The sequence below is a fragment of the Lynx canadensis genome, chromosome D3, assembly GCF_007474595.2.
Source record: "Lynx canadensis isolate LIC74 chromosome D3, mLynCan4.pri.v2, whole genome shotgun sequence".
Taxonomy (NCBI): domain Eukaryota; kingdom Metazoa; phylum Chordata; class Mammalia; order Carnivora; family Felidae; genus Lynx; species Lynx canadensis.
Window position 1 is genome coordinate 41098027 of NC_044314.2, and position 26694 is coordinate 41124720.

Here is a 26694-nt window from a genome sequence, read left to right on the forward strand (position 1 = left end):
TGTGTGAATTTTATTTGATTACAGTGGTAGATTCAGTCTTTGTCAGCTAAGCTGGTACTTATATTGATCAGTCTTATGCTGTGACCTCCCCTTTCTCTTTGAGTTCATACGTTACTCTTTCCTTTTAGGTGAGCCTCATCTTTCTAAGATTAGCTACTTTGCATATCTTACCACCCCAAAGGCAGGGTAAAAGGCCACAGACGTAGTCAGGAGAACCGGCAGACGTTAGAAGGTTGCACTTTTTTCCCCCCAGCTTACCCTTTGAAATGTAGACATTTGTATTTTATTTTATTTTTATTTTTAAATTTTTTTTAAAGTTTATTTATTTTGAGAGAGAGACAGCATGAGTGGGGAGGGGCAGAGAGAGAGAGAGAGAATCCCAAGCAGGCTCTGCACTGTCAGCACAGAGCCCGATGCCGAGGCTCGAACTCACAAAACCGCTAGATCAGACCTGAGCCCAAACCAAGAGTCAAATGCTTAACCGGCTGAGCCGCCCAGACGCCTGGCATCTGGTTTTTACAATGCTTCTCGCTGGCATGCCTGAGTGTTTAATGGAAGCTGCTGATACTCCTGCCTAGTTAGGAGGAAGGGAGGGAGGGGAAGAGACGCAGTTGTGAAACCTTAGGATACAGAACGACAGGAGGAAAGGAGAGGGCTCTCTCAAAGAGGAATTGAAGGTTTTCTATGTGGAGTCATGGCCAGTCAGGCTCAGACGACCTGAAATGGGAAACCTCATTTGTTGGTATGTATCTTATGAGATGAAGAGGTTAGACCTAACTTAGTTCTGTTAGTTCTCAGTTCTGTTTCCGACTGAGTTAATGGAAGTGACTTTCCACCGGAGTCATTTGTCATTTCAGTGGTACACAACAGAAAAGCTAGTAGTAAAAACACCTCCAGTAATATATTTGTTAACTCAGAAAGTGAGTGCCTGGTAGGCCAGGAATATCTTAAAAGCCTGTAGTTTTCCAGTTTTGCAAATCAAGGGGGTACTGGGTAGGTGCTAAAAATATAAATTGCTTAAGTTGTGTTTGCAAATTCTCTCTCTTAAGAAATGTCAGTAGAAGACAGTAGGAACAGCTAACGTATATTGAGTGTGTACCTTTGTGGTTGATGCTGTTGCTTGATCCTTCTCATGGCACTGTTTCATCTAGTGGACACAACCACACGGGGTGGCAGGTGTTACCATCTGCTTTTGCAAAGAAGGAGGCTGAGGCACAGAGAAGTTAAATAGTGTCCCCAGTACACAGAAGGTAGGATTTGGCGGTTTCCTGCCAATCTAACCGCTTAATTAACACTTACAGACTGTGCTCTCGTGCTACCTAGGTTGACTATGTGGAAATTAAAAGTAGTTTTAAAATATGTGACTAAATTGTCAAATTACAATAATAAGCTAATCTGTAATGATGTGCAAACGTTTCCCAAAGAATATTAAAAATATTTGCTGTATTAAACAATTTGATTTCTCTTATCTTTGGCTGATTTACCAAAGATAGTGGAGTGATTTTATAATTTATCATCCAAACTAAAACTGAAAGGGAATGATACTAACAGTTATGTGGTGATAACAGGAATAAACTGTACTGTCCTGGCAACCAAGTTATGCCATCAGCCCTACCGATTGTTGTTTGTCTTGCTTTGTATTAAAACAATTCTTCACGTGTTTGACCTTCTAGGGGGATTCCTCAATGTCAATGTAAGTGAAATCAGTTTTGATGAAATTCATCAACTCTTCTCCAAGGATTTAGATATTGAGCCAGGAGGTCACTGGAGGCCTAAAGACTGTAAACCCAGATGGAAGGTGAGGTAAATTTTTTCATAAGTAATATAATTGTTACTGTGCATTTGAGGAAAAGTGTGCTTGATTCAGAATATATAGTGAAATATATTTGTCTTGAAAATGTAAGGCAACAGAATTTTTGTATTTAATGTATAGGTATTGACAGTTCAGATAGGATTTAATAGTGTTGCCTGGGAAGGCTGTAACCACACCTCTGCGTATATACAAAATATGTGCTCGTGCGTTGTCTCTTGGAGATCCTGGTAGTAAATGCCTCATTTGAGATTGGCTTGCAAAACAGATTTTTTTGTCACCATTCTGTTTGGAATGGGCAGAGGCTCTGACTTTTCTGCCTCCTGCTGCTGTCCGCAATGCTCATTGTCACCTGTAGGCATGGCCCTACCGAGTCCTGGAACTGTGACTTCCAGTTGGGTCTCACACTGGGGTGTTCTTAGAGTCTCAGCATCCTCAAGAGGCTGCTTGCAGATCACAGTGGGACACAAAAAGGAGAACTTTGGGTTCTTCACCTCTGTTTCAGAAGGCAGAGCACAAGCTTTTTATCTTTTTGACTTGTCAGACTTCTACTTAATGTTTTGTTTGAAAAACTCTAAGGGAATGGTCTGCCTCTGCGGTTTAAAATCAGTTGTAAACCCTGATTTAAATCAGAGTTGCTCACAGTACTGTGAAATTCGCGAGTGGGTGCATATATATATATATATATATATAAATAATATATATATATATATATACACACACACACATATATATATATGTTCCTGTAAGGTGGTTATGTTTGAGTAGGAAATAGCATTTACAGAATTCAGGTGAAAACTACAGAGGATTGAATCAATAGTTATATCCTGGAGGATTGTGATATAGCCTTAATTTGGGAAAAGTTTTCAGTTCCTCTTTTGAATATTAGTATTTTGCTAAAATATTTGTCTTTTGGTACAAAGAAAAATCACTGCTGTGAAGGAGAATGTAGATAAAAGTGCTCTGACTTAATTGGCCTTGAACTCTTTGTGTTGGGGAAGTGTTATTTCTATCTGCATCCCTAACACCAGATAACACTATATTATCTTGTCTAAGGTAAGCACTAAACCCAGTTTTGCTGAATTGAGGTTACAAGACAAATAAATGTCTTGTTACATTTTTTTTTAAGTTTATTTATTTATTTTGGAAGAGAGAGCATGAGCAGGGGAAGGGCAGAGAGGGAGAGGGAGAGAGAGCCTTGCTCTAAATTATTAAATAAATGTTAGGGTGGTGTTTTTTTGTTTTGTTTTTTTTTTTTTGCCTCAAAGAAGTTGTGAAACTACTTAAATGGATTCCAGTACAAGTTTTGGCAAATCATTTATTTTACAGTTGTCTGGTCAGACTCCGTTAATAAATGAATCTTCATATTTCATGATTGATTTTTCTCACATTTGTATACAAAATAGGACCTAATTTGCACAATTCTACTTTTAAAACAAATCCTGGGCAAATAAATTATTTTTCTTGGGTGATGAGTATGTTGAATGCTAATAAGAGAAAAAAACATCATTAATCTCAACAGCTGTGGGGTAGCGTAGAGGTTGGTCTTCTGACGTGTTTAGGTGGGGTACAGCATACTGCTTAGATGTGCATTGTGTGCTGTGGTAGAGTAATTTGGGATTGGGAACATTAAGTGTTCTTGTTCTTCCTTCATTGGTCTATATCAGACATTGGATTTTAAATTTTATGGTTTGCTTTCTTCTTCTCACTTTCCGGGAGAAAGGTATATCACACACAAGTAGTTCTATTTAAAGATTTTAGTAGACTATAAACTCCGTGTGAATGACTAGGTAACAATATTGAAAGTGGAGTTCCCAAGAGCAAGCTAATTCAAGGATCTAAAAATAAGCTTATTTTATTTAGGAACCGTATGGTAATGCTGTTGTTATTTCAACTTGATGCAAACCCTTCTCAGAATACAGTTTCTGGTTCTGAGCTGTGCAGCTAAAAGTATGAGAAGAAATTTGGACATGATTCAGAGGTGACTGGTACTTGCCGTGTTTAACTAATTAAGGACATTCCCCTTCTCTCCCTGCCCCCAACCTGTTTACATTCTAATGATGTCCCATTCTAATCTTGGAACAGAGTAGAGAGAGAGGGAAAGAAGGAATTACTAGATTTATGTTAAACGTCTGCTACCAACTTGATTCTTAATATTTGAGGTTCTTTTTCTTTAAAAAAAAAAAACAACTAAGTTCATTAATGGCCAATTAATTGGAACTGAGATCTTTGAAACCAAGTGATTTCAGCAATTCTCAGGTATTTTGAACACTACAGGTTCCCGTGGAAAACGGGTTGGAGCACAGATTGGAGGCCTTATACACGCAAGCTTATTTCTAAAGGGGTTTGGAAGAGGAAGATGATAATGCTTTTCTGGACATTAAAAGGTGAAGTGTTTACCTGTGACCTTGCTTTTCCATGCAGGGGTCAGGTGGAGGTCTGAACTGGAGGTCTAAAGCCTAAAGGCTTAAAGAAGCAGGCAGCTGCCTGCTGTGGGTGTCTGCTCAGAGGCAGGGTTCCATATCTAGTCCTCAAAGATGAGTCTTAGCATCTATTTCAGAACTACCCAGGGTGTTTGGTAAAAGTGAATATTCTTGAACTTAGTCCTCAGACATTCTGATTTTATTGGTGGAAAGGGACAAGAACCTCTTTTTTTTTTTTTTTTTTTTTTTTATCAAGTGCCTCCTGTTTGAGAAGCTCCCGCAGACACTGGAAATGGGGAGGATGAGGACGATGGACCAGAAACCACTGACGAAGAGAGAGCACAGCAACTTCTACTGTGTTCCGTCTTCGTCAGTGGCACAGAGCTACCGCACCCCTCAAGTAGGCAAGTTTGCAGCCGGGTCGTCTAGGGACACTGTAGCCGGTGGTGTGCCTGAAGTTTGAAAGTAGGACAAAAACTTAGTGGGGAAAATGTATGTAGTAAACACTTTTCTTGCTAATCTCATGGTGAGTATAAGAGCACATAAGCAAGCAAGAAATGTAGGTGCATAAATTCAGTAAGATTAGTGGCTTAAAGTGGGAGCAAACTGAATGGGATAATTTTGCTTGAACAAGAGGTGGCGAGGAGGGATTGGTGAAGATGAAGTGCTGTTTTGCAGAAGATAACGACCAGATGTTGTCTGTCTCTACTGGAGATGCATCAATGGGAGAGTGGCTCGCACAGCAAATTAGGGCACATGTGAGAAATGTCCTGAAGCAAAGGTTATTAAACCTTAAATATATTATTGCAGAACCCTGAGATCTTCGTTTTCTAGACAATAATTTGTAAACTGTTGAGAATGTCATTCCACCGCCACAAGAAGGGACATGCCAAATGAATTTTTAAGATACTGTTTTGCTTTATTTTAATAAAAACTTTGCTTTAGGCATGTTCAAAATATTTGATAATGGTCTCATTAAAATGTGGCCATTTATTTGCTATTAAGACAACAGTTTAGCTTATTTTGAATTTGCCAAGACACTGGTAGTTTTTTTCTTTTATAATATTCTCAGTTTCCTTGTAAGGTTAAGAAAAAAACCCACAAGTCTTGATATTTTAAATGCTTCATTGAACAAATTGCTGATTTAGAGGCTACGACCTTGTCTATTCTTATATGTTCAACCCATCACTCAGCATAATTGTATTTAATTAATGTGGACCATCTTTAATGTGGACTCGGCAGCTACTTAATAGCTTCTTCCTTTAAATATCTTCCTTTAAATAATTCGCCTTAACTGCTTTTGTAGCCCATTTACATTGTCACAGGCGGCTGCCTTGTGGCCAAATTCAGAATGAGGAAGGGCAAGCTTGACCCTTACTTCTGCAGAAGTTACCACACTGTTGACATCTGGTAAAGCCAGTGGTAGGGGTTTGTTCTTGCCATCTGACTTCTTCCCCTTCTTTTACTTTTCATAGTCGTTTGCTCTCCTAAGAGTGGACGTAGGGGTCCCTAGCTGCCTTGGGAGTTGTGTTGCTTTGGGAGTTCTGTGACTATGCCAGCAATGAATACTGGACACCCACCAGCAGGTCCCCAGTCAGTGGGATGTGTGTAGAATGAGCAGTGGCCGCCATGTTGGGGGTGGGCAGACTCTTGGATGTGAGTTAGCCTTGCTCCGGCAACCTTATGGTCCTTACATTCAAGAGGTACCTTACGGGTGAACCAGAAGGGAATGGGATTAAAAGTGCGGCTGGCAGAGAGGCACCAGAACCTCTTTAGTTCTTACAACTCACTGAAAATAAAATAGTGCACACATGAAAATATCAGTGTCCTAGCAGCCCTTGTCTCTTTTTCTGCTGTCTCATCAGTGTTTAGGGAAAACTAGTGGTGGTGATTCTAGTTTAGACATCTTCAGTTTTGCTAAACTATCTTTTGTGGGTTTTTTAAAATGAAACTATTTTAATAATTTAAAAATTTCTCTATTTATCCTGGTAATGTAAAATACATTAGTAAATGTTACTATTTTCTGTTGACTGTGTCTAACGTCATGACCTGATTTTACAAATAGGACCAGGTCCTGAACCTATGCCTTCTCAATTATTTACATTTATTCATTCAGTAGTAAAAATTATTTGGTACAGGTGAAATTTTAGTAAATCCCAGATATAATGTTCCTACAAAGTTTTCTCTTATAACCAGTTTAAACTGTATTTTAAAATCCAGAATATAAAGTGACACATAGATACTGTAATTAGATATATTTTGACTGTTATCTTCTTTGAAAATCTAATGATTTGGGGATTTATAATCTGTACAAAATATTTGTTTTTATTTCAATTTGCATTAGAAAATTCACAATTATAATAAAGCCAGGTTAGCTAAGAAAAGCAATGTTTAGAAAACATTTCATCATTTTCAAGGACAAAGTCTAAATTGTAGGGTAATTTAGTTTGTATGACAAATCTTGGATCCAAGAAATAGAGGATTTGAGTAAGTGGTGGTTAATAATTATTCATTTATTCCTATTTTATATATAGATGGTGTTTTTTAGTCTTGCTTTTAAGAGCCCCAATAATTTTTCTTTCCCACCAGGAGAAACATCGATTTACTGAAAAACAACTTAATTTCCATATATTTGTTTTTTCTTTTGTTCTTTACATTAGGTAAAAAAAAAAAAAAAAAAACACACATTTCTTTGGACGAATTTCTTTGTTTTCTACTGCTTACATTACTTTTTCTTTGTTAAGCTTAACATTTTAATGTAATTTTACTATCAATTTCATTTTAAACTCAGTATTATCCTACCACTGCAAAACATAAAATGTATCAAAAATTTAATTTTACATTTTGATTAAATGAAAAATAACTAATATTATTATGAAACTTCTATGATATATCTTATATTTCTCAAAAATAACTCTAGGCTGAATAAGCCATCTGTAAGATAGTAGATATTCAAGTGGAATGTCTTTTAAATTCAATTTTAAAATCATGAATTTATTATTTATGATCTATTTTAAAACCTAGAAGTTACTCTTGACACATCCCTTCCCCACCCTCCTTATATCCAATCCATAAACCAGTCCTGTTAATTCACTTCTCACATGTTCCAAAAATTCATGTACCTCTCTTCTTCTCCACCCTCACCTCAGTTCAAGCTTCCATTACCTCTTAGCTTAACCAGCTCGCTGAATCGATTTTTGGCTTTCTCCAGTCTACTCTCCACAGTAGTCTTTGCCTTCTCCAAACCTGATTTTATCAGGCCTTTGAAGTCTTTCTAGGACTTCCATGGTGACCATACGATAAATAAATATCACAATGTAAGGAATGGCCCTCAGAACCCACTTACACCTTCCAGGTTCACAAGACTGGAAATGGAACAAAGGCAAAGGCCAGGTCTGTTTTTTCTCACTGTTGGATCTCTAGTGAGAAAATCTATGAGGGTTTGACTTTAAAATTTTCAGAAATTTTTAAGGATCAGTTTTTATCTTTACCTCCAGGGCTTGCTGTGCAATATTTATCTACATATGTGACTATTTTGTTTTTAAAGGTGGCAGTTCTCATTCCTTTCCGGAATCGCCATGAACATCTCCCAATTTTTTTCTTGCATCTGATTCCAATGCTCCAGAAGCAGAGGCTGGAATTTGCCTTTTATGTCATTGAACAGGTGAGAATATTTTTCAGAATGGTAAGTATAGTGGAACTTGAACTCTTCGGTACGGTGGGATTAAAAATGTTTAGTTTAGGGTGAATCTTTGGTTTTATATTTTGGTAAAATCTCATTTGGGATTAAGCGTATTATATATGCCACATTTTGTTAATCCATTTATCAGTTGATATGCTCCTATCATTTTTAATCATCATGTCTTACCTATTAAGGTGAAATGTTGTTCTTGAATTATTTTTCATATTATCAGCTAATTTTTTCTCCATAAATATTCTTCATGTCTCAGTATTCCATATATACAATTTCTTTCAGTCTTATTTGAACCCTTTGGAGATATTTGCCATACTTTTGTTTTTTTCCATTCCTGTTATTACCTAGTTTTATATTAAGGTATCATCTTGGATTTCTTAACTTATCTTTCCCCCACCCCACCTCCCAAACACTAGGGCATTTGCTGAATTTTATCAGTGATTTCTATGTAGCATTTCTAACATGTGTATTTTGTTTGTATTTCAAATATATTGTAATTTGGCTACTTTTGGCTTGATGTTGATAACCTCATTTTATCCTGATACTCCTTCTTTTTACTCACACTAAACCTGACTAAAAATGTATTTCCTTATTTATCAGTAGACATAAAGTGACCTAGCTTATATTATTAGATGCTTATGGGTATTTCATGTGGAAAATATTCAAGTTTTGTTCCTAAGATTATTATATTTAGTATGTTTTTCCAGCTCCTTTGTGGCTTATTTTACATCTGTTCTTAGCTTTTTGCCTCTATTTTTACCCCTGTGAATGCTTGCTATTTATTAGAATTTACACTTCCGTGTATGTAAATTACCCCTGTCAGGTTTGTTCCTGTGCATATGATGATGCATATAGTACATCTATGTACTTTTTAATGTAACAACCTGTACTATGAAAATGGATTTTTTTTTTTACCTGATAACAAATCACAATTTCTAGCTACTTTCAGGATAGCCATAAGTAAAAACTTCTAGGTCAGTTTTACCAACTGCTAGTTTCCTTTATTGAAATTTCAGTCTCCTTAATGTGTTGGGAGGTGAGACGTCTGCATCCGTGTTTTCATGGTCTTCCACTCTCCCAGCTGAACTATCGAAGAGGGCACAGTGTCAGTGTTTGTAAAGGGATATTCTTCCGAGAGTTCAGAACCACTGAATTATTTTGTGTGTGTGATAGAGCAATCTTTGCAAAGCAGCTAAGATCCATATTTTATAAACTTCTTAAGTCTAAGTCTCAGCCTTGATCGATATTAATTCAGGCCCATGTAGTTGATAGTGGGTGGTTTTGAGGTAGTAACATCTTTACCACATATGAAATAGAAGAGTGGCTTTTCTGCTGGACTGGTGCCCAGAAGTGCTAAGCAATTGAAGTTCGGCTCAGAACTTCAGTTAAACGTGGGAGGTTATACACATATTTACCACTTCTCCTTTCCAAACACCAAAAATGAGAGTGAAAGAAAAAAAGGTTTTAAACCAGAAGGACAAAGTGATGGTCATCGAGAGATTTCAACACATTTCTGCAAGTCGGGGAGTAGATGGAGCACTGATGACTCCCTTAGCAAAGCAGGGGATGTTCGAAGCCCCGTGCTTGTTGAGGGTGATTGTGACAAGAATGGAGGCAGTCTGCTGGACAAGCTCCTGCAGGTCCCGGCACTTGAGAGATGTCACAGATGGACCGTAGCACTGGCCAGAAAGTCACGGGATTGATTTAAAAAGTTTGATTACAAAACAGTCACATTCCCAGTTCCTCATCTTTGCTCGTGCCACCAGGTGATTGTTGTGTCTTGTAAGAAATGAAAGTTTATCCTGTGGAGAAACCACACAAACTGTGCCAGCACAGCCAGGCTGTGGGGCCTCGAAGCAGGAGGGGTTGAGTGAGTCTGCATACGGACCCTGGGGATCCTTAGGCATTTTCTCTGTCTGGGGTTTTTGAAGCCAGCAGGGGATTCAGAAATGAATCCCCCCAGCCCCTCCAGCTGACAACAGAGCATAACTTGTGTCTTTATTAGAGAAATAGATTAGCCTCAGAAAGGAGATGCCTGATGTTGTACTTAGACATCTCCAAAGGAAAAGGCCAGCTCATCGCTTTATCATCTCCATGAAGCCCTTTCATTCATTCAACAACAGGGATACAGCAGGGAACAAACCAAGGCAAGGCCCCTCGTTCTGGTGAGGAGAGATGGGCAGTGAATCATTCATGATGTGGCAGGTGGTGCTCGGGGCTAAAGATCAAGGCAAAGAGAGCAGTAAGGGCATGGACACGTGTTCTTTTGTATAGAGTGTTCGGGGAAGGCCTCTCGGAGGAGGTGAAGTTGGGGCAGCCCTGACTAGAATAATGGGGAGTGGATTCCAGGCAGGAATACGATCCAACAAGAGGGAGAGTAGATAATAGAGACAGTGAAGGGAACAGATAAAATCTTCAAAGAACAACAAAAGCTCATAATCAGTATCCACAGAGAATAAAGATCATGAATCTGCAAAAATAGGACATCATGAAGAATAGTCAGAATAAGGAAGTTACTGTAAAAGAAAATGTCATTATTAAAACAAAACGTAGAATGCTGGAAGATCACTAAGAAAATAACTCCTAAAATAGAACTAAAACATAAGAAGTTAAGAAGATCAATCAGGACAGAATGTCACGGGGGTAACCACTTCCAAGATGGCCCGCAGGGATTTTGCCTCTGTGTAACTGAGCCCCTGAGTGGTCTCCAGCGAATATGGGCTGACTTGCGTGGGCAACCAAGCTGCAGAAGGACAGCATGTGGCTTTTGAGGGCAGGTCATAAAAGACCTTGCTGCTTCTGCCTTGGTCTCTTGGATTACTTTCTCAGGGAAGCCAGCTACCAGGTCATGAGGACACTCGAACAGCCCTGTGGAGAGGAAACCACATCATCTTGGCAGCAGCAACTTGCCGGCTGGGGGAGTGAGCCACCTTGGAAGTGGGTCCCCCAGCTGAGGCCCAGACGTCCTGGAGCAGAGATGAGGCGCCGGTGCAGTGCCGTTGGCATTCCCTATTCACACTTGGTGGTAGACTTGCTGGGCAGAGTTCTGGAAAAATAAAGCAGAAAAAAATTGGGGAGGGACTGGGAAGAAAATGACCAAAGAAATAATACAAGAAAATTTCCCAGAAGGAAAGACATGTCTTTGGATTAAAGGGGCTCACATGTGTATGCAAATAAAATACTGACCTGCTGTGAAGCATTTTATTTCAAAATTTTAGAATACAAATTAAAAAGACAAGATATCGAGAAGGTTCTATAGGAAAAATTACCAGTGATTATGAATCTTCTTGGTAACACTGATAGCTAGAACATTGTTGAGCCATGCCTTTATAATTCTAGGGGAAATTGATTTTTTAACCTAGAAGTTTTTACCTAGCCCATACATCAATCAGGTGTGAGGGTAGACTGATGGCATTTTCAAGCATTCATTGACTATATATATATATTTTTTTTTTTTCATGCACCCTTACTTAGGAAGCTGTTGAAGGGTGTGCCTTAGCAAATAGAGAAAGCCAAATCAAAACAGGGGTGATGTAGGGAACAAAGTCCTAGGATGAGAGTCACATGTTGTCAGACCAGTCCAAATTGGAGCAAGAATCAAGGGCAGCGGGAGCTGGAGTCGGGCTTGAGGGGGTGGAGAAGGAATTGGTAGGTGACTTGATGTGTTTGAACTACATCAATTACTAATAAGTAGAGGACATATCTATTGAGGCTTTTGTACAGAGTAATAATAGTTACATAGAAAACTAAGAAAACAGAAGACAGTCATTAATCCCAGTTTGAAAAAGAAAGTGGAATCCTAATTCACTCAACACTCCAGAAATATTTATGCAGTCCTAATAATGCAGATACTATTGCTTTTACCAAAAATTATTATATAACTACATTGGGAAAATGGATGGAGGGGCAGTGAGCGTGGTGGTGTGAATCTTCAATGACCACGGTACGAAGTCAGTGGACGGCGTCTAAAGTTAACGAAGCAGGGAAACATCAGAACTCTTATTACCTTGCAATATGGAGAAAAGTACTAGTATAAACTACTAGAGCAGGGGAAATGCTTTACTTTTGGAAGATGAACTTATTTTTATGATAAGCTGTTAAATATTATGTCCACATTTAATAAAAACAAAATTTTAAAACCTTAAAGGAAAGGAGTTTGTTCAAGCTGATGTTGATGTGCCAGTAATGACCTTATAATTTAATTCCCTTTCCTGTATGTTCTCTCCTTTTCATTGGTGAAGAAGGAAGCTGTAAAAAGTAAAGGGATTTCTGTTACCTCAAGTTAGTGTGGGACTCGGGACTAAAAATTCATCATTTCTCACTCCTGAGGCAGCACTCTGGTGGTGACCATGTTGCGTGTCTCATTTGCTCCTGTCATTGTCCTTTTTTGCTGTCTTTGGAAATGATTTTGAGAAATATTGCTAAGGCATGGATAATTGCTCTTTAATTTTCCTCAGATGTAGAATGAAACTTTTTACTGCCGATGCACCTTAATAAAACTTTCCTCGTAAATAAAGGGGAAGTGGTTATTCTGTAAGAAGTTGGGTTCTGTGTAATAAGTTCCCATTTTCTTGTCCCTTAAAGTGCTCTTGGTCTTTATCATAAGCAAGAATAATAAAAACAGAAAGTGGTTGTTGCCTGGGAACTTTAATATACTTTTCTTAATAATAAAAGAAAATGGTTGTAATAAAGAAGTTGGGTTTCGTGTAATAAGTTCCGATTGTTTTCGTCTCTGAATATGTCTGTGTCTTTATTGTAAGCATTAACAATAGGGACTTAGCTCTCTTTGGCCTTGTTCTAGAACAGAAGGGCTACTGCATGCCGAGTCACAGTTCATTTCCTGCTTCTCTTAGACCTGACACACATGGAAAACTTCACTAAAAAATAGAACCTGTATTATTTTTCATGGCTTTTTTTCCCTCGTCATAAATGATCTATATTCTGATATACTTGGAGTAAAACAGAAAGATGAATTACATCATTCTGTAAATCTGGTGATCTGACAGTACACTAGATAACAACAGTGTTTTCTTCTCTGAACCAAAGCACGAAAGAACATAGTATATCTGCATATTTGAAGATCCTGAAAAATTTCATTTTATGTAGTTGATTTGGATGTATTTACAATTATTATCTCACCCTGAATCAACAAGTTAGAAAAAAGCCAGATGACAAAGGCTGACCGTATTTGTGTTTTTCTCTGCAAAGACCGGCACACAGCCTTTTAACCGTGCGATGCTCTTCAATGTGGGCTTCAAAGAGGCCATGAAAGACAGTGTCTGGGACTGCGTAATCTTCCACGATGTGGATCATCTACCTGAAAATGACCGAAACTATTACGGTTGTGGAGAAATGCCGCGTCATTTTGCAGCAAAGCTGGATAAATACATGTATATGTGAGTAATACGCAGTCCTCCTGATGCCATACAGTAGACTCACAAAGTCATATCATTGACGTGGGAGTTCTGTTACTGTGCCTGGATCTGAGAGGGCTCAGAAGCCTAAAGAGTGTCTTTAACTCCACTTCGTCCTCACAGGGAGCCAGGATATAGAGTCACTTGCCTGCCCTCTGGGTGCTTCCTCACTCAGAAGTTTGCATGTGGGGTGGTGGGAGAGAGAAACCTGGGTTCTACATCAAGCAAATGTGGACTTAACTTTTGGTTCCCCATTTAGCAGTGATAGGACTTGGTTAGTTTCCCATACCTCTGCTGCTGGTGTTCTTGTTTCTTGGAGTCAGCCCTTCCCTAGGGCTGTGTGAGATCACGGATGTTGGGCCTGCCCTGCGTAGGCGCACATAGCACATGACGGCTCCCTTCTGCTTCCGCTTTTCCCGTGGTTTGTTTTAGTGCAGGGAAGGCCCTTTCTCTGCAGTGTGTCATTCTCTTTCTAAGTTCTGGGTTCTTGCCTTGCCTTTAATAGTAGAAGGCAGGGTTTTTATGGTGGTTTTTTTTTTCTCTCTCTCTGACTTCATGTACCTTGAAATGAAAAGTCATCGGCGCTGATAGTAACTGAAATTGACACAGAAGAATTTACGTCATCACAGTTTTCCTGGCTGATGGAAGTGGAGAGAAGACAGGCAGCCTAGAGCAGGGCAGATGGTTCCTACATTACAGTTTTGCCTGCTCCCCAACCTGCACACTAGAGAAGGCAGACAGTCTCCTGGACATGACTAGGTTAATCAGCACTAGGATAGGAAATGAATGCCTTTTTTTTTTTTTTTTTTTTTGCTTGTCATTATTAAAAAACCTTTTCCTTACTATTGCAGTGTCTGAACTCCAAGTCCGACATTACCATGGGCTTGGGGAAGATCATCCAGGTTCAGGATCTGGTTGTTGGAAACTCAGTTTTGGTTAGCCCAATACAGTCAAATTAGATCCAGAGTAACTGATTTTCACTAAAAAACATTATATAGATCATATAAACTAAAAATTTTAAATTGATTGTTCTTACTTGAAAACATTAACTTTTAATGTAATATGATCCTCAGATCTACCTAGACTAACCCCACGGTTAGTAGGGTATCTTGGAAGCTTGAGTAGAGATTAGAATGTAGTTTAGGGAGAATGGCAGCAGATTAAGGAATAGGCCTGATAGTGGGTAGACTTCAGGCCATGGGATGAAGCCTGATGAAGGATCTCTGCCCCTTAATGGTGCTCACACTCTGATGGCTGCTGACAGAAAAGCCCAGGCCCCCAGATTAGTGACTCTCTCCCTTTGGACAGCGTGAGGTAAATACTACTAGATTTTTTTGTTGATCTTCTGTTTCCTCTTCTTTAGTTTATTTGTTCTACCTTCATTTTATCTAATCTTTCTCCATCTGGTTATAGTACAGTTGATTATTTCCACTCAAGCAGAACAATAAGTGGAATTAACGTACTTGCCAATTTGTACATGTTGATCAATGCACAGACACACACATTTATCTATATCTGCCTCTCTGCTGATCTTCAGGTTTCTCCCAGACCACTAGCCTGGGGAAGAATAACTGACTGGTATGGGAAACACAACAGGGCCATGAATGCCTGTTGACCCTGTTGAACCCCAACCGGTGTTATAACTATGGAATCCTTACTTCCCAAGTGTGAGCCTGTGCAGTCTCCTGGGGCAGTGATTGTCTTTGGAGTCAGTATTGCTTTTATTGTCTTTGGGTGCTTTTGGTCCATGGTGGGGCCAAGATTGCTTTCTCCTGCAACCAGTGAGTTCCATGCAGGAGCTGCTTCTCCCTTCTTCCGTGGCCGCACAAGATCTCAGCTGGCACACAGCACTTCCCTGCAGGGAATGAGGTGAGAGTCCCTCCGACAAAAAATGAGATCTGCTCTCTCCCTCTGTCTGAGGCAGCTTTGCTATAGTCCTGGCCAGATTTCCCTTATCTTGATTTACACAAGCTGTGCATGGTCGTGTTTTCCCTACTGGCCCTCCACATTTTCCCCACTGGCCCTCCCTGGCCTCTGTAGGGGCTGTGGCATGCTGCTTCCCAATAGCATTTTGGGGCCACAGGAATTTATTCAGAACTAAGTCTAAGGATGCTACCTTGAGATCAGAAAAACAATATGTAAACGAACAACTTAGTTTGACAAATTCCTTGGAATATGAGTTAAAGATGAGGAAAATAAAATCCAAATTAAAAACTACCAGGTAGTCATTTCTCAGAGAAAGGCAATTACTGTATGATCTCAGTTGTATGTGGAATCTAAAAAATAACCAAACTCACAGATACAGAGGACAGATTGGTGGTTGCCAGAAGTGGGGGGGGGGGGGGGGGGGGGGAGGGGATGGGTAGGCAAAATGATTGAAGGGGGTTAAAAGACACAAACGTTCAGTTGTAGGATAAGTAAATATTTGGATGTAATGTACAGCATGGTGACTGGAGCCAATGATACTATATTGTATATTTGAAAGTTGCTAAGAGAGTAGATCTTAAAAGCTCTCATCACAAGAAAATGAAGAATTTTATAACTATGTGTGGTGATAGATAATAACTAGATTTATTGTGGTAATCATTTTCCAGTATATACATATGTGAAATCATTTTGTCATACGTCTAAAATGAGTATAAGGTGTTATATGTCTACTATATCTCAATAAAGTCATTTATATATATATATATTAGTACATTAGTACGTTATCTATATATTAGTACATTAGTACATACATATTAATATGCATTTATATATATTAGTACATTAGGCATATATTTGTAAATACCCATGAGTATTATGGTATCATATCAAGCAGGTATGATTATCATAAGAACAGACAGCTAGTCATTTCAAAATTAAATGCTAGAGTTGTCTTTATTAATTTATTTTTATCCCAGCCTCTGTAATAACACATTTATAATTAAGTTAATTTAATTTAGGACATTTTATTAGCTTAACAACATCTAACATTTCATGAACAACTATTGATGTATTTAAGCAAGTTTACTTTGGTGTGGAAATCTCATACAATTTTTGAACACTGGGTTTTGAGTCTGACAAAGTAACAATATTGAATATTAAATTTCAGTTATCACAAGTGTTTTATTTTGCATTTTACCTCACACATTTAGATGCTTCACTAGAATATAAAAATGTTTTGTTTCTTGGTGCACTTTACATTTCCCAGAATATGATTTAATCAGCACAGTTGTTTATATGGAAAATAAGAGTGTATTTTGCAAAGCACATATAAGACTGAAAACTTGATTTCATATGGCAAACTGTTTTGATTTCATTTTTAGAATGCTATATTCTGCTTTCTTTTTAGTCTTCCATATAAAGAGTTTTTTGGTGGTGTAAGTGGACTGACAGTGGAACAATTTAAAAAGATCAATGGTTTTCCTAATGCCTTCTGGGGATGGGGAGGAGAAGATGATGACCTTTGGAATAGGTATGTTGAGGTACAAATTGCTTAATAGAGTTTTCTGTAAATTTCCTTTTATTAGTTAAATAGCACTTTGCCATCTTCTGAGGAAAGATTTTGTGGGGGTGGAAAATTTTTGAGGTTCCTAAATCCTATTTTGTGTTTGTCCCTTTCTTCATGAAGAATGCCTTCTGTCTTCACTTTACAGAACAAACTGATGGTGACTGGAGGGGAGGTGGGTAGGGGGTGGGTGAAGTAAGTGATAGGTATTAAGGAGGGCACTTGTGATGTGAGCACTGGGTGTTGTATGTAAGTATTGAACCACTAAATTCTACACCTGAAACTAATATTACACTGCATGCTAACTAACTGGAATTTAAATAAAAATTTGGAGGAAAAATAAAGAGTGCCTTTTGAAATTGACAACTCTGTAATGATTTCATTCTGTTGCATTTTAATTTTTTTTTTTTTTGAGAGAGAGAGCACAAGTGGGGAAGGGACAGAGGGAGAGAGCAAATCCCAAGCAAGTTCCACACCCAGCGCGGAGCCTGATGTGGGGCTCAGTCTCACACCCGTGAGATCATGACCTGAGCCAAAATCAAGAGTCAACGCTTAACTGATTGAGCCACCCAGGCATCCTTCTTCTGCATTTTAACTTGAACTCACGTAATCAATTTTATGTCAGATTTTATTCCCTGATATTTTCATTTCCATGTATTATAGAGTTCACTATGCTGGATACAATGTAACAAGACCAGAGGGAGACTTGGGGAAATACAAATCTATTCCTCATCACCATCGAGGTGAAGTCCAGTTTTTAGGACGGTAAGTTTAATATCACTTTCAGATAACAAAGTTTCAAAATTATTTAATGTATGAAAGATTTTTTAAAAAAGCATTGCACCCCACAAAAAACATCTCCAGGGAATTGTCTGTTGATATTATTTTTCTTTATCTAAAGAAAAGAGATATACATATGTATTTATGTTATATTAATGAGAAAAATCTCCTCCAGGGACTTGTCTGTTGATGTTATTTTTCTTTATATAAAGAAAAGAGATATACATATGTATTTATGTTATATTAAGAAGCCCAGGTTACCATTTATATAAAAACTGTTTCCTGGAGGCGCCTGGGTGGCTCAGTCAGTTAAACGTCCAACTTCAGCTGAAGTCATGATCTCCCGGTCTGTGGATTTGAGCCCCGTATCGAGCTCTGTGCTGACAGCTCAGAGCCTGGAGCCTGCTTCAGATTCGGTGTCTCTTTCTGTCTCTGCCCCTCTCCCGCTCACACTCTCTGTCTCTCAAAAATAAATAAACATTAAAGAAAAATAAAAATAAAAAGTGTTTCCTTAATATAAAACATATTACTTCATAAAGCGTTAACATAAAATATTTTATTTCTTAAGGATGTCTAAGTTGTAAGTGTGCAAAATAATTTTTTCAGGAGGCATTTTAAAGCTAGTAAAAATGCTAATTTAGAATGGTTTAGAATGTTTTTTTTTAAGTTTATTTATTTATTTTGAGAGCGAGCACAAGTGGGGGAGGGGCAAAGAGTGAGGGAGAAAGAATCCCAAGCAGCAGGCTCCATGCTACCAGCACAGAGCCCGATGTGGGGCTCAAACCCGTGAAGCCGTGAGATCATGACCTGAGCCGAAACGAAGAGCCAGATGCTTAACTGACTGAACCACCTAGGTGCTCTGGTTTAGAAGGATTTTTAACTATGCATGAAGAATTAAAATTGTACAGAGCTTTGAGCACTGTAATTACAAGAATGACCTTGAGGATATTCATCAGCAGTTTTTTCTTTTTAAACATGTTGCTGTTATTTTTCATTTTCTTCTCTAACACTGTAGGTATAAATTACTGAGGTATTCAAAAGAGCGTCAGTACATCGATGGGTTGAACAATTTAATATATACGCCAAAAATACTGGTTGATAGGTTGTATACAAACATATCTGTAAACCTCATGCCAGAGTTAGCTCCAATTGAAGAGTATTAAAAGAAGTAGCTGTCATGGCAAAGCTAGACCACAATGCTGATCACAGACTTGGAGTGTATTCTAAATGGAGGTCAGTGAATGGACGTGTCACAGTGCCCTGATCCGTGAGAAGAGCCAGCTGTCCTTAGTGTTTACGGTGTGAGATTATATGCCATCACCCATCCTGGACTCTGAGACACTCGCCCTCGGCAAGCACTGCGGAGACTCAGTGCCGTTGCAGAAGTCTGGAAGTTAAGAGGGCCTCCCTACAAAGAGAAAATTTTTATACTAACATATATAATTTAATTCAAGAGAATGCTTTATTTCTGTTTAAACATGTTTTGTATATATGTGATGTAAATTAATGTGTTCAAATTGTTGAAAAAGATGTGTTGCAGTTTTGCATGTAATTGGTCATGCCTTTATTGGACTTTTCTAGACATTTTTATTTGCATGGAAAAAAACAATGCAAATTTATGTCACTAAACAAAGGTTAACCCTTGTGTGAAATGAAGGAACTGTCAATAATTGACAGCCAACTAATACAGTAAGTGGTTATACTAGTTTTGAGCTTTAGACCTGCAGCCTCTTGTGTGGAAGTCACAGCTTTCTTAGGGTTCTAAAGGATAAGAAGAAAGGAGTTAAACAGCTCTTCTTCCTACCAGGATTACCTGTTTTTTTCCTTGGCTTGCAATCTCATCAGATTTTGCTAAGTCACAGCCATATTGTTTATGCACATTGCATGAGTATTACCAAGAAAATCGTAAACGTTGTGATGTAACACGATATAAAGGACCTCTTTATGTTAACTGTCTTTCATGTATCTTTGGTGTAATTGTCAGGGATTTTGTGCCTCAAAAAATGTTCCCAAGGTTGTGTGTGTTTGTACACTGTATTTTTTTTTTAATTCATAGTGAACAGCACTTTTATTATTTCTAGTTCAGAAGAGCCAAAAAACAATTTTCATTAAAAAAAAAAAATCAAAATGATTTTTTTTAAAAGAATGAGCTATGGAAAACCCAGTAGTACTTATAATATACAAATGAATTATACTATTAGATAAGAAATTAAATGTTCTATTTTTATGAAGATAAATGCTTAGTAGATGAAAACAAATTTTAAGTTTAATTCTGGGACTCAGAATTTCAAGTTTTGAAGGGAACCTTTAATGCCGGCCAGTTTTATTAGAACTATATATTTTTTTCACTTTTAAGAAATTACATTTCTGGTATTCTTAAAATTGCCTCACTGAAAGCATAATTTAATAGAATTATTTTAAAATACATAATCAGTTATTTAAACGCGGTGACATTATAGGACACTGCTCTGAGAACAGGTCTTACTATCTGACATCCAGTGTATTGCTTTATTTTAAAGTTGGGTGAAGTTTTGATGGCAAACCAAACTGTATCCTTACTTTGAAAATTATCCACTGTAGTCAACCAAAGAGTCTACAAAATCTTAACATTTTCAGAAATTTAAGACAAAAAATTATGCATCTCTTGAGTCTGCAAAAACAATGAAGAACAAAAGAAATCTATCTATGAGGGGTGTTGGAATAACATTTGCCTCATGGATTGTTCCCCTAAAACAGAAACAAAGTTATTTATCTCAGCTTTAAGTTTAATTGTGAAGTGTTATTTTTTTATGGCAATATTGGCAATACAAATGACCACAAACCAAATCATAAAATAATTGAATTTCTTATACTTTGAAAAAATGGATTGCTCTCCCTTTATGATACCAAACAGAATTTTCCATATTTATTTCTTAGAATTATTTCCAAAATATTTGCCTTCCTTTTTTTTTGGTGGCACTCGAAATAACAAAAAAATCGAACCTTCCAAAAAATAAGAGATTTGTTCTTAATTTGTGTATCTGTTCGTTTTGGTCTCATAGCCAACGCCGTTTGTTTAATTTGGTGAAATGCAAGACGGTTGGGAATGTTAACATTTGTAATCACTAACAAGATAGTAGGGGCATAGGAGCATAATTAATCCAATAATACTTAAATATTTTTTTAATACTTACATATTTTAATTGTGGGGAAAATTAGGGCTGTTTCTGAGTCTTATACGTAAAACATATATTTTGCTTTTGAAAGTGAAGCTGCCCACATTTTGGAATCTTCATTTTGATACACACTCCACAGTTTCAGGAGCACTCAGTTCTACTAGTATCTGCCTTATTTTCTTGGAAGTCTAATAGCAATTTTTGTTTCATGAGTGAGCCATATTACTTAGCTTTCTTCAGTTTTGAATATGCTATGTCATCCTGTGAAAATCATCTCATTAGTTTCCTTTTTGTCTTTTCCGTTTCCTTTTTGTTTTGTTTTGCTTTTTAAGCGCACACCAAAAATTGATTTTTGCCTATAAAGAATGACTTTTATGTGTTTCCGTAAGAGTGATATATACACTTTGCTCAATTATCTTTATTTTATGAAAATAAACCTATTCCATAAAAATTAACAAGTCCATTGCAAATGCAAATTCTCTGTCGTTACGTTTGGTGGATTTATTAGTGAACGTGTATTGATCGCCTGCTCTGTCAGCGTGAGGTATGTCTACAGAAAACATATTTTATTTCTGAACACATCCAATCAAGCAAGTTGAAACCTTTTGAAAATTATGAAGATATCCTCTGATAACTTATCGGTTGTATTTCTTAGTTTCAAAGTCAAGAACCTTATGTACGTAGACATGGCACTCTTACAAGGTCCCTATGGCACTACTGGGAAAGTTACATAGTGCCTTTCAACTCCAGAGAGAAGTAATGATTAATGGATCTGTTGGTAGAAAAGAGATGGAAAAGTGTACACATGAGTATTTTTTTAAATCTACATTTAAATTTGTATTTTGCGAAAAGGTGTTCAATAAGAAAACTTCTTTACAGTGTTATGCAAACACGTGATTATGTATCAGAAACTTGCTTAGATTCCCTTTCCAACCAAAATACTGCTACCCATTTTAAAATAAAATGGAAAAATGACCAATACAAAATTCTCCTTCTTTCGGAGGCTTCCTACAAGTGAAAGCAGATTTTCTGTCATTTTATTTGGCCTTTCCTTGTATCTGTTGTATTTCTGTATGTGCTCGTTAGACAAATATTAGCACTCTGGATTTATTGCCTTGTATTTGCAAGTATGCCAACTGAGAGATCTAAAATGGCCAGTGTGGTTTATCTGAAGGAGGAAGTGTACTTAAGATCATTTTATTTATTAGATCTGAAAGGCTTCTACATAAATGCACTGAAATAAATGCTAGTAACTTCTTGTACTCTCATTTTTTTTTTTTTTTTTGCTTCTCATGGAAATGTTTGTACTTTTTTATCATTGTCTTTTATGAAATACAATGTTCTAAAGACTTTGTGTGACACTGTAGTTATTTTCGCTCAGGAACTTTTTGGGGGTTTTCTAGGGTTGTTGTTGTGTTAGTTTTCCTAAATTTAAGGTGAATTGTTGATAAATACCTTGGTTGCACTGGGATTGCAACAGAAGCATGAAGTGACGACAGTGTCTGCCTTTGGAACAGTTTTAGTTAAAAATAAACATTTAGTGATCTCCTCATAGCCTTTAACACAGAAAAGACACAGCGATATTTAAATATTTTTCGTCAGGGGCGCCTGGGTGGCTCGGTCAGATAAGTGTCCGACTTCGGCTCAGGTCATGATCTCACGGTCCGTGAGTTTCAAGCCCCACGTCGGGCTCTGTGCTGACAGCTCAGAGCCTGGAGCCTGCTTCAGAATCTGTGTCTCCCTCTCTCTGACCCTCCCCCATTCATGCTCTTTCTCTATCTCAAAAATAAATAAAAGTCGGAAACAAACAATAATAAATATTTTTCGTCAGTACAGTTAGTAATCTATTGTATCAAGATTAATATTTAAAAAGTCTTTTTGAACTTTTCTTCTACCTACACAACCTGAGTAAATTAAGCTGGTGTGTTGTGGTCAGTCCCCTTCTTGTTTTTCAGGTTCTCGGGTAGTAGTGAAGAACTTTAAGGCAAATAGTTCCTAGGGACTAGATTTGTATTTGGGCCTGGATTGTGAGATCATGACTTTTCTCAACTTAAATTGTCTCTGTAATGAATTCTAAGTATTATTAATTTTTATGCCTGTATGAGCTGCCAGGATATTGCCACTGTATGTCACAAATCAAGCCAATCACTAAATCATAATCAGTTAGTCATTTAAATCATGCAGAGCCGGGGCGCCTGGGTGGCGCAGTCGGTTAAGCGTCCGACTTCAGCCAGGTCACGATCTCGCGGTCCGTGAGTTCGAGCCCCGCGTCAGGCTCTGGGCTGATGGCTCAGAGCCTGGAGCCTGTTTCCGATTCTGTGTCTCCCTCTCTCTCTGCCCCTCCCCCGTTCATGCTCTGTCTCTCTCTGTCCCAAAAATAAATAAACGTTGAAAAAAAAAAAATTAAAAAAAAAAAAAATAAATCATGCAGAGCCGTAAAATTGAGTTGGCTTAGTCTGCCCCAGGTCCCTATCTTTGGTATTAATGTGTCCTCTGATGAAACATGCCCACTCAGTTTAATGATCTTGTAAGTATATGTTTTTGTCGTGTCTTTAAACCTAGAGATTTAAAGTTGCGGAGATCTTCTGGACCAAAACTTTTATTTAGAGAAGGCTGTTCTTGAGGAGCATGTACTGTTTTGCTCTTAGTGTAAGTGACTTCAGAAAAGTGCTACAGGGGCACCTGAGTGGCTCAGTTGGTTGAGCGTCCGACTTCGGCTCAGGTCATGATCTCACGGTTCGTGAGTTCGAGCCCCGCATCGGGCTCTGGGCTGACAGCTCGGAGCCTGGAGCCTGTTTCAGATTCTGGGTCTCCCTGTGTCTGCCCCTCCGTTGCTTGCACCCTGTCTCTCGCATTGTCTCATAAATAAATGTTAAAAAAAATTTTTTTTAAAGAAAAGACAGTGCTACAGCACTCAAAATTATACTACAATTAAAAGAAAAAGATAAAAGTTATAAAAATAGAACCTGTATGTTTCTTAGCACATTCTTATATTTTCATGGACCTGAATTCAATTGCTTATTTAATCTTCCTAACTCCATCAGTTGAACGGTATGCTCTGGAGGCTCTCTAAGAAATATCAGACATTACCTGCGCTCATGAAATTTATTGTCTTCCGTGGGTAAAATCGATATGGAAACAACTGAAAAACCTACATACTGGCAAATGAGGTGCTCAATTGTGTCCTCTGTAAGTGTTGGTTTTGTGTTCCCCAATGCAGGGTTAGGCCAATAGAGTATCTGTGTAGGAGAAACTTTTCCCAAGGCACAGAATATTTCTTAGCAGTAAACCCTGTGCTTCAGAAGGATAGTTGAGATAATTGTCTACAATTGATCTTGAGGATTTGTGGTTAACTTTTTCATAGGACTGTATAAGCAAAGACTCTGGAATCAGATTGACCTGAGGGTGAATTCAGAGATCCCCTATTATTGGCTGTGAAATTTTAGCAAAATTTTACATCCCTGTTGTCTTCAATTTCCTGATCTTGCAGTTGAGGATCATAGGAACTACCCGAGGATTGCTGGAGAGATCCGATGAGCCAATCCTAACAGAGCACTTAGCACAGTGCCTGACATGCTGAGCAAAAACTTGGCTTAAATTAAGCCAGTTTTCAGCTCAAGGCTAACAAGCTTTTCTTTCATGCAAATTGTCTTGGATCATACGTATTTTTTTAAATTAATTTATTTATTTTGAGAGAGGCAGAGCATGAGTCAGGGAAGGGCAGAGAGAGAGGGAGAGAATCCCAAGCAGGCTCCGTACTGTCAGTGCAGAGCCCCACGCGGGGCTTAAGCCCACATACTGTGAGATCATGACCTGAGTCAAAACCAAGACTCGGCCGTTTAACCAACGAGCCACCTAGGCGCCCCTCTTGGATCATATTCTAGGAGTGATAAACTGCGTTCTTTGATTCTCCTAGGAAATGAAGTCAGTGATTACCCTCTACATGACAATGTATGTAAACAATTAGTAAAACTGGCAAAGGGCCACAATTAAATTTTAGCAGTAATAGTCATGAGAATAAACACAGCATATGGGAATCAGGCTGTTTCCTCAGAGGGTTGTGTGATTTAAGTAGCTGATGTGGAAATCACCTATTACGATACTTCTCTTATGGAAGTCATTCAGTAACTTGAAGCTTCTCTCGGTATTGCTACTGAAGAAGTTACATGTCCACGTGGGCCTGTACTGCTTTTTCTCTTCTACCTTGGCTTTGGGGTTTGGCTTTTTCACCTATCTTTGTCCCAGTTCTCTCAGAAGACCCTTCTTCATCTGCCTTCCATTCTTTCTCCCTTCTCCCCTCTTTGGTCAGTAACACTTTCTAGGACCACTGACTAGCCCTGTCTAGTAGTATGTTCTATGATGATGGAAATGTTCTGTGACTGTGCTGTCCAGTACGGCCACTAGCCACATGTGGCTGTTAAGCACATGAAATGTGTCTAGTGTGAGCAAGGAACCAGATATTTAATTTTGTGAAATGTTATATGTTAAAAAAAATTTTTTTTTAATCTTTATTTTTGAAAGAGAGAGAGAGACAGAGTGTGAATGGGGGAGGAACAGAGAGAGAGGGAGACAGAATCCAAAGCAGGCTCCAGGTTCAGAGCTGTCAGCACAGAGCCCGACGCAGGGCTTGAACCCACGGACCATGAGATCATGACCTGAGACGAAGTTGGATGCTTAGCCGACTTAGCCACCCAGGCGCCCCAAATTTTAGCACCCCAAATTTTAGATAAGTTTAAGCAGCCACATAAAGCATGTGATCTCTACACTTGCAGAGCTTCAACTTCATGGTCTCCCCAAGTACATGCAGGAAACTCTCAAGTCAAATCTCCAGCTTAGAATTCTTAGCTCCTGACCCGCATTGTCAACTTTGGACCCATCTCTACCTGCTTGTTCACAGAAATGTCCTCAGCTGAATTTATCATATCTCCCTTCAAAACTTAGTCTTCCTCTTGTTTTCCCATCCACTTAGTAACTCAAGGCCAAATCTGAGAGTCACCCTCCCCCTTCTGCTCAGCACAGTCAACGTGAGCTCCACCTTTGAAGTCTCTCTGGAATCTATATGGTCTTTTGTTTCTGCAACCATTGCCTGGATCCTCCCCAGTCTTGTCTTACTGCAAAGGTACGCCTGTTTTGAATCTGTCTAAAATATTGCCACAAAAATTGTGTCTTTCAAAATGCTACCTTGCTTTAAGTCTTTCAGTGGCTCCCCATTGCCTACAGGAAACAGTCCAAATATTTCTGTTTGTCATGTAAGGCCTTAAGATGACCTATCTTCTGCTTGCCTCTCTAGGACCGACACCTCACTTCTCATCCCTCTTGCACCCTTTTTCATTCCCCAGCTGCCTGTGAAAACTCCCACCTGCCCGGCCTTTGCTACCCTCCTCCATGAGAGGGTCTCCTGCGTATCTCTTAAGACACTAGCTCCTCTGGAAGCTGTCTCTGGCCAACCCAAGTCAAATGTGCCACTCACTCCCTTACATTCCTACCCTACAGTACTACCCTATTAAAGCATGTCTCCTGCCATTACATTTATTTGTTCATGCATTTTCTTTCTCTCTTGAAGACTGTTCACTCTTTGAGGGCAGTGGTCTGTATCAGTTGTTTTTGGACACGGAGCATCTAGCACAGTGCTCAGCGAAAGAATGATTCTGCCTGGGCAACACTATTTGCCATCTGTTCAGGCAGCACACTCCATAGCATTCTAAATTACTGTGCTGTTAATACATATGCCATACCTACTTAAAGCTGTGTTCAGCAGGATCAGTGCCTTAATTAGGACCATTAAGTGCCAGGGCACCTGGGTGGCTCAGTTGGTTAAACGTCCAACTTCGGCTCAGGTTGTGATCTCACGGCTCATGGGTTTGAGCCCCGCATCACGCTCTGTGCTGACGGCTCAGAGCCTGGAGCTTGCTTCAGATTCTGTGTCTC

General features: G+C 38.6%; 1 protein-coding gene across 3 annotated transcripts in view; it reads left to right on the forward strand.

Annotated features, from left to right (window-relative positions):
* Positions 1-22116, forward strand: part of B4GALT6 (beta-1,4-galactosyltransferase 6) — a 68217-nt gene extending 46101 nt beyond the window's left edge. For 2 of the 3 annotated variants that reach the window (XM_030336621.1, XM_032595393.1), the window contains 6 exons: positions 1674-1798; positions 7781-7897; positions 13136-13323; positions 16676-16798; positions 17495-17596; positions 18627-22116. In XM_030336621.1, the coding sequence (XP_030192481.1) occupies positions 1674-1798; positions 7781-7897; positions 13136-13323; positions 16676-16798; positions 17495-17596; positions 18627-18774 (803 nt within the window). In that variant the 3' untranslated portion in view covers positions 18775-22116. The remainder of the gene's footprint in view (positions 1-1673; positions 1799-7780; positions 7898-13135; positions 13324-16675; positions 16799-17494; positions 17597-18626) is intronic. The other variant, XM_032595392.1, reaches the window with a different exon arrangement.
* Positions 22117-26694: the final 4578 nt, after the last annotated feature.